This window comes from Lepisma saccharinum, chromosome 20 (assembly GCF_977018435.1).
Source record: "Lepisma saccharinum chromosome 20, izLepSacc3.1, whole genome shotgun sequence".
Classification (NCBI taxonomy): Eukaryota; Metazoa; Arthropoda; class Insecta; order Zygentoma; family Lepismatidae; genus Lepisma; species Lepisma saccharinum.
This window is the reverse complement of record NC_139248.1, coordinates 9,537,093-9,552,777: the sequence shown is the minus strand read 5'-3', so window position 1 is coordinate 9,552,777 and position 15,685 is coordinate 9,537,093. Positions and strand designations below refer to the sequence as shown.

At 39.4% G+C, this 15,685-nt stretch overlaps 1 protein-coding gene across 3 annotated transcripts in view; it reads left to right on the top strand.

Annotated features, from left to right (window-relative positions):
* Cad88C (cadherin 88C) overlaps positions 1 to 15,685 on the top strand; it is a 219,329-nt gene that overhangs the window by 181,796 nt on the left and 21,848 nt on the right. For all 3 annotated transcript variants that reach the window (XM_083142091.1, XM_083142092.1, XM_083142090.1), the window contains 3 exons: positions 1,873 to 2,096; positions 9,236 to 9,424; positions 11,157 to 11,289. In XM_083142091.1, the coding sequence (XP_082998217.1) occupies positions 1,873 to 2,096; positions 9,236 to 9,424; positions 11,157 to 11,289 (546 nt within the window). The remainder of the gene's footprint in view (positions 1 to 1,872; positions 2,097 to 9,235; positions 9,425 to 11,156; positions 11,290 to 15,685) is intronic.

The window sequence follows — 15,685 nt, the reverse complement described above, 5'->3', positions numbered from 1 at the left end:
GCCTAGGCACACCCTAATGGGCTGCTTTATCAAAGATAATTAAAGACAGATATTTCAGTAAGAGAGAAAATAAGCGGCAGTTTGTAAGAAGTTGAAAATGTCATTACTTGGTACAAACGTGTGCATTATCGCTGATGAAACGAGTGTCTATAGATTTTCGATTTTTTGATGTCATTGGAGAAGGAAGATATTTACTGCATTCTACTCTGTACTACAGCGCTTTTCTTCTATACCTGTCACAAGCTGCACGTGTGAGAGAGAGCTTTCTCCAAGCTTACCCAAGTTAAAACTAAATTAAGAGCAACTCAGAAGCAGGATGGATTGGAAGCCCTGCTCTTGCTATTTGTGGAACAGGAAAAAGCTTCGTCTATTGATGTAAATGAAGTTATTGAAGAGTTTAAGAACATTGTACCTTTTGAGATACGTCTCTTGTTATAGATGACGTGTATTTTGATGTATTTGTTTGTAACATTTATGAACATTTTGTTTGTGTGTAATTTCTATGCAATTTGACTTGTGTCTACTACATATATTCAGAAATTTTCAACACTGTCATTTAGTGAATTTATATTCCTTTACAAACATCAGTGCAGTTAAAGAGCCAAGTGATTGTGTTGCAAAATAGGCTATTAAAAAGGTACAATACCTCATTTTTTTCTTTGTGCACACCCAAATATAAAGTTCTAGCTATGCCTATGGTACAGGCCGAGTTAGATTGGCATACCACAGTACCTGATTTTTAATAATTTTGCATTTTTTAGTGTACTAGATGAAGACAAAAGTAAATTCAAATTTGAAGTACAGTAGTAAATAAATTAAATAACTATTTCTTTTGTGGTAGAGAGCCGCAGTAGCTCAGTCGTTAGGGCATCTGACTACCATGCGAGAGATCTGGGTTCGATCTCTGGCAGGTAGAACCAGGATTTTTTCCACCTGTTCAAGCGGCTCTGGCGCCCACCCAGTGTCGTATAAAGTGGAGAAAACTCTGGGGGGTAAAGGTGGCCAGGGGCATGGTGCTGATCACATCACCTTTGGCCGTGATCAAGAAAGTGGAGGGCCCTAACTCCACACCCCCTATACGCCTTCATGGCGTAGTGCAAAGCACAGGGGAGCACTTTACCTTTTTATTTCTCTTATGGTCTACCATTGTTACAAGGATAAAAACACACTTTTTTTGTAATGTTTCAGGAGAACACACGCTCCCTTCATCAGACATTTATTTTTAATTTGATTAAAGATACAACAAAGTTGTATAACATATTCTTTTTTAAAGATTTGTAACCATTGTTGTATAACTGATTCTTTTTTAAAGATTTTTAACCATTGTTGTATAACTTTTTGATTTTTTTGATTTGATTTAGTTTATTTTACTTCGCGTTTTGTGCCTCTTGGCTAATTTGCGAAGATGGGGATGAGTGATGAAATGATGAAATTGATGAATGGACATTCACAAACAACCAAGCCTGACCGGGATTCGAACCCGGGACCCTTGGTGTCGCAGCGCGATGTGCTAACCACTCGGCCACAGGGTCGGGCCATTGTTGTATAACTGATTATTTTTTAAAGATTTTTAACCATTGTTAAAAACGTATCTTTAATCAAACTAAAAATAAATGTCTGATAAAGGGAGCATGTGAGCATGTGTTCTCCTGAAACATCACATCAAAAACCTGTGTTTGTTTACTTGTAACAACTGTAGACTACAAGAGAAATAATTCTACAATGCAAGCAATGTGTGCATACCAGAAAAATTAAATAATTTTAAGTATTCAAGAATACATGGTACACGTATTGGATAAAACATAACACATCATTGGCCTTTACATAAAGGAAAAATTATTCCTTTCTAATGTATTGTTTAATATTTTTCAGGTCTCTTCAAATTAGATAACATGGATTTTACAACTGCAAGAATAATTACCATGCAGTCACTGAAGGGTCTCTATGGAAATTACACACTGGTCGTCCAAGCAGAAGATATGGGAAGCCCACCCAACACTGTGACAATGGAGGTGTCCATTTGTGTAACAGATTTCAATGATAACCCACCAAGATTTATCAGCCCACCTCACAACTTCACAATTCGGATTCCAGAAGTAAATAAAATTATTAAATATTATATTTTGATTTGTTGATCGGTGACACGGTCGTGCCAGAGCGAACCATATGATATTATTAATAGTCATAAGAATATATTTATCTCAATACAAATTGAGAATGAGCAACATGAAACTATATTTTGCTATACGCGTGATACCTCCCAGGGCACGGGAAAACATTAAGATTTGCAGTAAATAGACAGGAAAACATAGAACTTACGTTTTAACATATGAACTCAGAATCTTTATCTTGATTATGCAATTTAAAAAGAACCAAAGCTGTACATCATAACGAATTCACAAAAAGAAATCACAGTAACCGCACAATCTCTCTCTCATGCAGTTCCATTAATCTCGTAACTTCCCCCACAAGATTCATATCTATCAGGGGGGATAGTGTACTTCAACAGTCTGTTCATACGTCCGGGAAGGACATATCAATCACCCCGCCCCCTCCATTGATAAACAAAATCGACGACGACTCGTGGAAGCACTCACAGTCTAGGAGATTTTGGAGTCAACCCTCTAAAAGTATTTTCCTCATGTCTGGAGAACAATTAAAAATCTTCAGATTGTCAAAATTCACCTTGCACACTTCCTTACGAGTTTTTATGTCCAATAACACTGCCGTGTTGAATTTCACTTGGGTTGCTATGAAAGGTCCTGTCCACAAATAAAACAACTTAGAAATGTTTTTTTAACAGCTGAACTTGGACAATGACTTCTTAGCAGCACCAGGTCATCCTCCTTCAACTGCAAAGCATGGCACTTCTGCTTCAGTTTCCGCCTCTGCACAGCATATTGTCCTTGTAACCGCACTTGAACAACTTTACTCTGCCAGTCTCTCTCACCTTCTTCAGATTCGGACTAGAAATTTAGTACAATCTTGGATAGAACTGCACGTACAAAACAATTTGTAATTGTTATCAACCAATGAGGCAATTTCGAAGATCCTTTTGAACAATATCAGGTAGACACACTGGCAATACACGTGAAGAAAACTTAAGAATTTCTGCAACTCAACTGGATAAAGTCTTTGACTCACTGGAACATCACTGGATATATGAATCTCACAAACTAAGCCCTTTTCCGTGCCAGGCCTCTCTGAAAACACCTTACTATGTGCAATAAATATCTCGAACAATTCGGCTCTTTGTTCCTTAGCCAATAATTCACTGGAGTCAATCTTCTCCCTTATATCCTCTAGCGGTGTAGCCCATTTATCGTAGCTAGCTTCAATCCTCCGGACGCTCATTTGCTTATCAACGGAATCATCATCATCTAGCGTTTGCTCAATTGGCTCTCCATCCACCATTAGATACAACTTTTTATGCTTGAGATTGATCTCTGCTTCATATTTCTGCAGGAACGAATAACCCAATAATAAGTCTGAAGGCAAATCCTTCACAACAAAAATTTCTAAAGGTATGGTGCTCTCAGCAATTTCCAGCACGATTCCGCGCTTTCCCACAACTAGAGTTCGACTTTTTCCAGCGAAATCAATAAGTCGCACCTCTGGAGTAGCTTGTAACATGACCTCTGGCAAATTTTGCTTTATTTTCTTCCAAATCTCTAGACTCAGAACAGATATTTCAGCTGCAGTGTCCACTATACAAGTTATATCAACATTTGCTACATGTGCCTTGAACTCAGGTGCTCTTCCAAAGTTTTTAGACTGACTAGCCTGACACAATTTGTAAAGAAACTCACTCTCTTCTTGATTGATAACAAACACCAGCTTCAGATCATTATTTACAGACTGGGAAATATTTTCTGCAGGCCTCAGTTCTATCCGGGACCGCCCTACATCAGAAGGGGACATTTCTATGCCAGGCGTGGGGTAAAATCCCGCACCTGGTCGAGATTTGCTCCATTCTCCCAGCAAAAATTTCTGGTCAGCTCGACGCTCTGTTGCTGCTCGTTACTAGGGTATGACACTGCAGCATCTGTTTGTAAGCCACTGTTCGCCGCTTGCAATCGTGGAGAGCTACGACCTTCTCTCAAAGGTTCACTGTGCTCCGGTGAAGATAAATGGTTCTCAGTTCGTGGTCTCTCACAAGGTTCGTATCTGGCAGCAGTATACTCACGTCTTTGCCTATTTTGGCTTTGTTGATGATAACGATTGCCGTTTCTATATGGACCTGCAGAGCGATTTTCACGGTAATTATTCTGCCTCTGGACCATACGAACCCTCGGGTTTCTGTTTGCCGAGTTGCCTGGAATATCTCGGTTGTTCTGGTGAGTAGGATTCTCCTTCCTCCACGCAGTTCGCCAAGCATCCTGCTCTTCCGCTTGCTCGTATCTCTTAACAAAATCTTCAAGCAAATCAACAGTTACGGGAGCGTGGGCCATACACACTTGCTTCACTCTATAAGGAAATTGGCCGATTATGAGGTTTACCACCTCATGCTCTGTGTAGTGGCTACTCAGGTTTCTGTAAGCAGAGTATACAGACCAAACATATTCTTCCAAACTATTGTCATTGTTTTTGTTGTACCGTTTGGCCCTAACAGATGCCAACTCCCTTTCTTTTGCCTCTGAAGACGCAAAACACCTCTTAAACGCCCTACGGAAATCTGAATATGTGTGGAAATCATTCTTATGAGAGTAGAACCAATGATAAGCCATGCCCGTTAGCAAACGAGGAATAATCTCCAGCCTGTATCTATGCGGGATCTGAAGGATCTCAAGGTTGGTATCTAATTCTTTGAGATAAATCTCAGCCGAAGTGGCTATAATATTTCCGTCGAATTTCCGCATGGAATTCAGGTCAGCCATCCGGGGAGTCATCCCACCATACGTAGCATTGGTTCGAGATTTTCTTTTTTTTCTATTTTCCGAGAAAGTCGACTCGCTGCCTGAAGAACTGGAAACGATCTCTCTGTGGCATCTTTTCTATACATGTGTACGGTTTCGTTGCCCCGAAGAGACCTCAGAACGACTTGGAGACAGTAACCTTCAAAAAGGCATGTCCAGCTGGTCCACCCGTGGTAAGTCTGATTCACCGGAGAGTGGCAACTTGCTTAAAGTGGTTGAAATTTGGGCTACTTCGTCACAAAGATTACGCATGTCTGAAGAAAGCTTCCCTTGTTTGGATTCCATATCATTTTTCCACTCTTCAACATTCTCTCTAGGACCCTCCGTGCTGCTTTTAAGGTTTTCCGCCACCGTCTCTACAACTCGCAAATTCAGGTTTTCTCTCAGCTGATATGCCATACTGGTCACCTGTTTGTCCAACTCTCTGGACATTTCTTCCCTGAAACCGCTCTGTGTTTCAGTAATTTCCTTTCGGAAGTCCTCCATGGTCTGCTCAGCTTCTTACCTCAACAGAACAACTGTTTCATGGAGTTTAGATTCCAGCTGCTGAGAATTTGACTGGCATGCTTGACGTAAGCTCATAATCTCAATTTCAAGGCTTTCGTTCAATTTCTGCTGATTCCTCAGACATTTGCAGAGTCAAAAAGAAATCACAGTAACCGCACAATCTCTCTCTCATGCAGTTCCATTAATCTCGTAACTTCCCCCACAAGATTCATATCTATCAGGCGGGATAGTGTACTTCAACAGTCTGTTCATACGTCCGGGAAGGACATGTCATCGGTAATTGCTGTTCTTCGTAAATATTTGCATAACCGCTGTTAAATATTACAAACTGCACTCTGGCCATGAAATCTCTGGAGCAGATGAATAATACAGGGTCTATCCAAAAAGTATCAGGACTGATTGTTTCTAGCCAAGGGGAAGGAGTGAAGGGTGGTCTCCAATGGCATGGACGTTGATGGAGGATGTCAGGTATACGACGTGACCTGGTTCAGTTGCCTCTTTGTCTTTGTAGAGTGTGGATCGTGCCCAGAGTGACCAGTTTTTGTTTTTTTTTGAATCAAGATGCCGTGCACGATTGAACAATGGCATGCAATCAAGTTTTGAGTTAAACTGTTGGAACGTGTGCAGCTTGAACCTGATTTTTTGGACAATGTGATAACCGGTGATGAGACATGGGTGTTCGAGCATGATCCTGAGACGAAAAGACAAAGTGCTGAGTGGCATACAAGCAACTCTCCTTGCCCAAAAAAGGCCCACATGAGCAAATCAAAATTGAAATCAATGCTCATAGTCTTCTTTGACTCAAAGGGTGTAGTCCACAAGGAGTTTGTATCTGCCGGACAAACAATGAACGATCAATTTTATGTGGAAGTGCTCGAGCATTTGAGGTTAAGGGTTTGTCGCGTCTGAAAGGAGATTGCCTATTCCTGGATTCTCTACCATGACATTGCGCTGAGTCACACGTCGCTAAGTATAAGTGCACTGAGTCACACGTCGCTATGTGTAAGAAAGTTTATTGTGCTGCCTCAGTCTCCCTACAGTCCAGACCTGGCACTGCCCGACTTCTTTCTCTTCCAAGGGCTGAAACGAAGCCTGAAAGGACATCATTCTGGGATGGTGGAAAGAGTGCAAGCAGCTTCAACACATTGCCTGAAGGAGATTCCGGTTGCAGACTTCCAGGAGACCTACCAAGTGTGGCAGGAGCACTGACAACATTGTATTGACGCCAAAGGATTTTAATTTGGAGAATTTTAACCCATTGTACATATATATCTGCAATATTTTTTTCCTGAATGTAGTCCTGGTACTTTTTGGACAGACCCTGTATGATTTAATTTTTTGTTAAATTACGCTCTCATTTCTGCCACTTTTGGCTAATCGTGACAATAAGAATAAGTGATGATACGTTGAAATTGATAAAGGGACACTTCCAAAGAACAGGATTTGAACCTGGGACCCCTAGCATTGTAGCATTCTGAGCTAGCCACTCTGCCAGAGAAGTCGGCAGCAGACCAATAAAAAAAAAGTCTGTCCAGGTAGTGACTTGAGAGGGCTTGACTAATGAACAGATGAACACATTGTGAGGGCAACATGACTGCAGCTACCTGCCTTTTTCAGCAGAGTGCACTGCTTTACTCTGTCCACTTGCATTCTCCCCTTCTCTACCATTATGTGCAACTCTGCTCCCCAGATTCCTGGAGCAAAGTCCGGGGCTGAGCTTATACCGATGCTGATATATCAGTATCAACAGATTTCAATGGTATTGGTTGGAATTTATTTACTGATGCCATCCAATACTTTCTGGCATTTTGATATTCATTGGATCTTCAAAAATACCATGCACCACTTTTAATTATGCTGTCTATTATGCAAAATACAGGGTGTCCAGAGAGTCACAAAAAGAAAGGTTGATTAACTTTTTGTAATGATAATTCAACTGTTTTCTTTCATGTGGATATTGATTGGGTAACATAACCTGGTACTGTCTTCTGACACGACCAATGTTGCCAGTACTTTTTCATTAATATGCCATAATTAACTCCACAAATCATCTGTAATGCATAAAAAATTATCATTCTTTTATCAGTTCGGAAAAATACCCACAGAAACCATCGATACACATTGAAAGTTTTTGCAAGTGACTTCACAGCTGTCTTTTACCCAGGTTTATTCTTACTTTGTACAAAAATATTTTTACACCTTTAGTAACTTTCTGCATATAATTGGGGTGGAATACTTATACAGCAGTATTAATCAGGGCTATACTGCATAAGGGACTCGTGTGTTTTACCATTTCGGCGTAAAAAAAATATTACCTCTTAGTACTTAATTCATGCTTTGAATTGGCACTGTGCATTTTTCACTTAGAACTTCCTGTTTTGTGTAATAATATAATTTTTTTTGTACATTACTTAACGTAGCTGATTCCTGGATCGAAATCCATATTGTAAACACACAGTATTGCCAAGTCGAACTTTTGTTTTTAACGTGGATATGTATGCGAATTTCCACTAGGATTCAACTTTCTTTATTTCGTGTTTTCATCTGTATTTATGAGTTTCATTTTATTTTTGGATGTTGAAGTTTCTATTTTTAATAACTGTAAATTATTTTAGTTAATTTAAATTGTTTTTCTTAAATTTGTTTCGGAAATATATGTTTTTTTATTATATAATTGTTCAAGGTTGTACTAGCGTTATGCGACAAGTGATACCATGACTACACTTGTCTCCCTTATCGCACAACATGAGGACAACCTTGCATTGTGACATCACCTACGTTGTTAGGTTTGGTCAGTGAGGTTTGGTTCTCTTAACATAAATACACTGCAAATGTATTATTTATGCTAAGATAACAAATTAGGAATTTAACTTACATCTGCACATAAATTAGGCTCATTATGTTTAATTTATAATGGAGGTTTCTCAGACTTAATACTATGTTTTTTTCCACTTCCAATTGTTACCTCACCATAAATCCTACATTTCTGGAATCCTTGATTTATACCCTTTCCAATGATGTTCAGATTATACATATTTCTATTAGGAAGGGTCGATTCGACATCCTTACCTTAATCACTATTTTGAACAACTTTTAATTACTGCAATTTTCAAGCACTTGTATTGGTGATTGATTGAATTGCTTTATTTTACTTCGCTTTTTGTGCCACTTTTGGCTAATTTGCGAAGATGAGGATGAGTGATGATATGATGAAATTAATGAATGGACACTCACAAACATCCATGCCCCAGCCAGGATTCGAACCCGGGACCCCTGGGTGTCGTAGCGTGATGTGCTAACCACTCTGCCACGGGGACCGGCACTTGTATTGGTGAGAATGTGTAAGAGTAATGCCATCAATATGAGTGACATCAGCTCAGCTCTGCACAAAACACTACAATAATTTGTACTTTGAAAGTGGTTTTGTTTTTCTTTTGCAAATATAAAATTGTATTAATTGAGAAGAAGTACAAACTGAAAGGATGACTAAGTGTTTCTTCTTTGTTGTTTGCATTGCATTTATCTGTATATGGCATTTTAAACTTATAATTCCTAATTAAAATTTATAATTTTGTAAGGTACAGTACTAATATTACAAATGCTCCAAGTAAACTATTCAATCTGTAATGATTTTTTTGGCTCAAGAACATCTGGGGGACCTGAGACTCAGTAGCGCCCCCCAACCTTCCTTAAATATGCCACTGGTTCATTGCAGAGTATGAGCGAAAATATGACTTAGGTTCAAAATTCTAGCGTGCAAGATTGTAATAATTTATTTTGGTACTCTTCATGTATATTTATTTCTTATCCAGAATGCAACAATTGGAACAGACGTCATACAGGTTCAAGCAGTGGATGATGATATTGGTGTGAATGGTGCCGTCAGGTATAGACTGAGACAGGATCCAATGGGCCACTGGAGGACTTTCAGCATTGACGAGAAAACTGGCATTATTGAACTGAGGCAACATCTTGATAGAGAGAGACAAAAATTATACGAGGTATTCACTGATAATCAGCCATTCTAATTTTCTTTCAATTAGGAATAAGTTTTTTACATCTAGGTCAAGCTGCACCACTATGTTTGAAATCCTGGCAAGAAAGCAATGGCGCTAGTGTCATTAGTTAAAGTTATGGGTGCAGTAGGGCTGTTGCTTTAACGGTACCAGGGTGTGAACGGCAGGGGTGAAAGAAAGTAGAAGGGGAAGCCTGTAGTTTGCATATTGGGGTTCAAATATTTTGGTGCTAGTGTAGTGCATTCAGTACGCTTACTGAATGTTTTAGTAGTAAATTTAGCATCAATTTCCAATGACTGGTATTAATTAACTTATGGGTTGTAAGGGGAGACCCCCCTTACCTTTGCGCTGCAGGCAAAGAAGACTCTGGTACCTGAACCTTCAGCTAGTATAATCCTCTGTGGGGTTGATTATTGTCGTGCATTTGTCCTTATAGGTGCTGACTGTTTATTTTCTATTGGTACGGAGATTTTAGTCCTTGGACGCAAGCTTTGGTCCCGCACCATGGCCATGCGGTCTAAGGTGTCAAGCTTTGGGCTCCGGCTGCAGGACGCATGCAAGTTCGAGTCTCCTGGGAGAACCTTAGCAACTTTTCTCTTGAGATTTCAGCATGTGTATGGGACCGGTGGCCACCCAACATCGTGAGGTAATTGGGGAGCTACGAATGAGTAGTGTAATCCGGTCATGCAACCTACAATGACTGGGGGTTTGTTGTGCTGACCACACATCACCCCATAACTAGTTGGATGACATTCTGGCAGTCAGTAGGTAGGCTCTGCCCCTGCACCACGGGTTATTACACAAGTTTTGAATTTAGTATGATAAGGGGCTTGACCTCATGAAATGTAATGGCACCCCACAGTTTTTCATGTCATTCATTCATTAATAAACTTACACTACGTGTCCAGAATCCTGCACAAATTTTGCATCTAAAATTGACATTCAACTAATAACAAATATAAAAGTTTGCATTCATATTCTTTATTTCCGTTGACCCATGCCCATAGGTATGGAAATCATCATATAACAATACATACAGTAATAAAATATTAATACAATTATAGACAAGAATTACAGCAATGATTTGAAGCATTTCTACATGAAGGAAATCCAAATAAAGGAAGAATACACTATGGGAGTGAAATTACATACAATATTTAAGGCGGGCACAATAATAAGCGAAGAAAATTTTTTAGTGTAAAAATAAAATGTAAAAGTAAATATGTAACTTATACAACATGGAAGAATGCAATATATATACAGAACCGATTAATGATCATTTAGGCACAATAATAGCATATAGTGAATACTTCATACACGATAATATGAATAGTATAATTCCATTTTCTGTACAATCAAACTCTGCGTTGTTGACAATTTATGTAATTTAATATTTACAAATTTAGAAATTCATTTATTGAATAAAAACAATGTCGTAATAAGAATTTTGTTAATAATAATAATAATAATGAAGTTTCAGTATTTTTTTATTACATTATCATAATTTTATTCTACTTTTTGTTTTTTTCCATGCCTAACTTGATTTAAACATGTCTCTAGCTTTTAAGAATGCTGTGGCTTAAATGCATGTCTGTCTCTAAAGTTTTAGGTCATAGAAATCCTAGTCTTAATGATAATTTTATAATTTACTTTCAGGAAAGTCAAAAATAGACAGAACATTCATTTCAACTTTTGCGATTTTTCCTTTTTTTTTCAGATCAGAGTAGAGGCATTTGACATGGGGATTCCAACACCCTTGTCCTCAGATCTGGACTTGACTGTTTATGTGAGAAATGTAAATGATTATGAACCCCAGTTCATGGTGGATGAATTCGTTGTTAATTTCACTGGTAAGTGTGCATATATTTATATATGATATGATATGATTTATTTGCATTCAAGGACCAATTTTGTACAAGTATATATCTGTAGTATAGGACATGTCAAACAGAAAGACATGATAATAAAGTTTGGTAATTTTAACATAATATACACACATATATATTGGTGTATTATAACCCTTGCATACAAAGATATTATATTGACAATTTGAGTTTGATGTGCAACACAAGTTCTGCATGTATGGTAACTTAACCATACCTTTTTAACATTTATTCTGATTACACATACACAAGACCTTGAGTCCTTCATACTCTGTCCAATAGATATGTCTGTATGCATTCAAAAGATGAGTGTTGCCTCTGTGTAATCTTGTGTGCTGTAAAATGAATGTTTAATTAGCATGGTTTTGATTTTATTTTTAAACCTTTACACTTTTGGTTTGTGTTTTAACACTCTGGGCAACTTGTTATAGAGATCAACTGCCGAGTTTTTAGGTCCCTTCTTGTAGAGAGTAAAAACTTGTCTTCACTCGAATTTTATCTTTATTTCTCGTGTTCAGGCTATGGATATCTTCATTGGTTTCAAAAGTACTAATATTTAATGATGTTGAACATCAGAGTTTTCTGACCTTGTATTCATTACTTTGTTTTAATCATCATCAGCTCTCATAAAAATCCTTATTTATGAGAGTTTCTTTCTTTTTAGATTTTTTTAATGCATTTTATAATTTATTCAGACCTTTTCTTTGCCGATTTTAATACCTGCCTTCCTACTACTATTGTCTCTTCTTACTGCAACAACTATCACCACTACCATTAGTACTACTACTACCACCACTAGTACCACAACTAATACTACCACCACCACTAGAACCACAGCTACTAACTACTACACCACAACATATTACTACTATCACCACTAGTACTACTATTACCACCACCACTAGTACTACTACCACCACCACCACTAGTACTACCACCACCACCACCCACTAGTAATACCAGAGATGGTCATTTGACTTCGGCCTTGCAAGGCCCATCCTCAGAGTTGAAGATCAGCCTCCGGCCTCACAAGGCCTCAGTCTCCGAACTCCATCTTGGTGTCCAGCTTCGCATGGCCTCAGCCTCCAAGCTCAAGGTCGGCATCTAGCCTCAGCCTCCAAACTTCCATCTTGGCCTCCAGCCTCACAGGGCCTCAGCCTCCAAACTTCAACTCGGCAGCCTCACTTCAACTCACACGGCCTCGGTCTGACAAGGCTCCTGGAGGCTGAGGCCCAGCTTCCGGAGGTTGGACATCTCTGGTTTGAACTGGCAAAAAGTTGGCCAATTTCTTCAACACTTCATGGGAAATACTGTGTGTGAATAGAAGGGGCTAATGATTACACAATATTAATAATCATGTTAGATTTAACATAGAACTTTGAGGTATGGAACATGTCTATATTTTCACTTTTTTCAGAACATAAGCACCTCAAGTATAGTCTGCTCTCCTCGCGTTTTCTAACAGGGGTGGTGAAAAGGAGTATACTTTTTCTTCTCAGGAGGTAGGAGACAAACGACTGTACAATTTCTGGATGTGGTTTATAGATAGTCCACAAGTTACGGACTTTCTATCCAGAATACCCTCAACAACATCTAACAATAGTAAAACAGAGAAAAAGGAACAGACTCCAACCTACGCAACAGAGACCCAAGCGAGATGCCAAGTAAAGGAATGCAATCTACCGTCGAGGACAAAAGCACCTCTGGCATGGCTGATATCAACAACTGATAGAAGGTGGGCTTCCTTTCTGAAGGACAAAGACAGTTTCACAAAGTTCGAACTTCATGATATTACCAGATTCAATACATTGGATGTGAGATCGGATTCTGCTATCGTGTATGGAGAGCTGTTCATTTCATATGCTTGCAAGGCCCAGCCTCCATCCTCACATGGCCTCAGCCTCCAAACTTCATCTCAGCCTTTGGGCTCACACGCCCTCAGCCTCCGACCTCCAACTTGGGCTCCAGCCTCACATGCCTCAGGCTCTGAACTAAAACTTGACCTTGGCCTCACATGGCCTCAGGCTCCAAGCTCAAACTCAGCCTCACACAGCTTCAGCCTCTGAACTCCAACTTGGCCTCAGCCTTGCAATGGTCCTGGAGGCAGAGGCTGAGGCTGGATATCTCTGAAATACTACCACTAGTACTACTACTACCACCACTAGTACTACTACTACTACCACCACTAGTACTACTACTACTACCACCACTAGTACTACTACTACCACCACTAGTACTACTACTACCACCACTAGTACTACTACTACCACCACTAGTACTACTACTACCACCACTAGTACTACTATGACCACCATCACTAGTACTACTACGACCACCATCACCAGTACTACTACTACCACCATGACTAGTACTACTACCACCACCATGACTAGTACTACTACCACCACCATGACTAGTACTACTACCACCACCATCACCAGTACTACTACTACCACCTCTAGTACTACTACTACCACCACCACTAGTGCTACTACTACTACCACCACCACAACCACTAGTACTACTACCCCTACCACCACTACTACCACTAGTACCACAACACCTACTACTACCACCACCACTAGTGCTACTACTACTACTACTACCACCACCATCACCAGTACTACTACTACCACCACTAGTACCACTACTACCACCACCACTAGTAACACTACTACTACAACTATCATCACCACAACTAGTAATAATATTACCACCACCACTACTACTAGTTCTACTAGTACTACTACCACCACCACCACTAATAATAATACTACCACCACTAGTACTACTACCACCACCACTAGTACTACTACTACTACCACCACTAGTACTACTCAGTGGTGGATTAAGCTTCCTCGCCGCCCCTAGGCACAAACTTAATGTGCGCCCTTCTCAAAAGAAAAGTAGTAACTTATTTGCAGTATTTTTACAGGCTAATATAAAAATTTGTGAACATACTGAAATAAAAAACAAAGGATAAAAATCAATAACAAACAATTCATTTTCTGTATGTGCTATACCTAAAATTATGTAATGTATTGAGAAATTAAATTCACCACTCACCAGTCATAAATGAAGCCGCTTCCGCCTCACTTTGGTTGCAGCAAACTCGTGTGTAAGTTCTTCAAAGTTGATGTGTCCATCAGTCAAGATGTCTGCTTAGATGTGGAGAATAGATAACTCGTTCAGTCTTTTATTACACATGGTTGAACGGAGATAAGTTTTCAGTCTTTTTAGGACCGAAAACGAACGTTCAGCTGAACAGTTTGTTTCCGCAGTACACAAAAATATTCTTAATGCATTGTCCACAATCTTGTCTTACCTGCTATGAGTCTTTGCGATTTAGAAAAATCGTTTTCAGCATTCTGATTAATTCCACGTCTTAGAAGAATGTCAATTGTAGACTCATTCAGACACCACTCGGCAGGATCGTCACTAACGAAATTTGCACTCACTGTCAAAATCAGGAACTCCTACGAACTGAGGGGAAACTACCTCAGGTGTACTTTCTTCCTCCACTAAACCCACAATATTTTCGACATTTTGCGTTTCACAGAGTTCACTCGATGTAGCCGCTTCCACTTCAATTTTTGAACTGCTTTCGGAAATCACTTGTTCCTTTCGCCTAAAAAACATGTCCACTGTACCAAGCTTTTTCTGTAAGGTTGCTTCTCTTTCACGCTTTTCGTTTGCAAGTTTACGATAAGCCGCCCCACTTTGTTCGCTTCATGCTGCCTGCTGCATATAAAAAAAAATGCAAACGCACTAGCAACAAACTGAATGCACCAGCCAGAGAATGCAGTAAGACAGAAACTAGTTGCGGTCCACGCGAAAGCTGCACTCACTCACTCACTCACTTATCAGCAGTGTTTATGTGTTGTTTTTTTTTTTTTTTTTTTTTTTAAAGACTGGCATTGTTACAGATGCGAGTTTCAAACAATCAGTCTTCTTTCCTGCCTGGCCATTAACAAACGCTTAGTGGAAGATCGAGGGGTATGTATTTACAAAAACAAACCAACAAAGACTGGGCGGCTTGCATTATCATTGTAAGCGATAAATGCCACAGCAAGGGTTAAAAACAAATTGATTGGCGCCTGAAGGAGGCAGAGCAGACGAAACATTTGTTGATAACACATAAATCCGATACATCAAGGTTTCTTTCGAATGAAGCGAAAGTGTTGCAAACCGTTGATTTGAGACATTGGTTTCATAAGTTTAAATTGTCACTGTGTACGTAAGACACTTTTTATTAGTATTGATATTCTGGAAAAAAGATTTGCCGCCCCCAAGAGTTGCCGCCCCTAGGCACGTGCCTAGTGGGTCTATTTGGTAATCCGCCACTGGTACTACTACCACCACT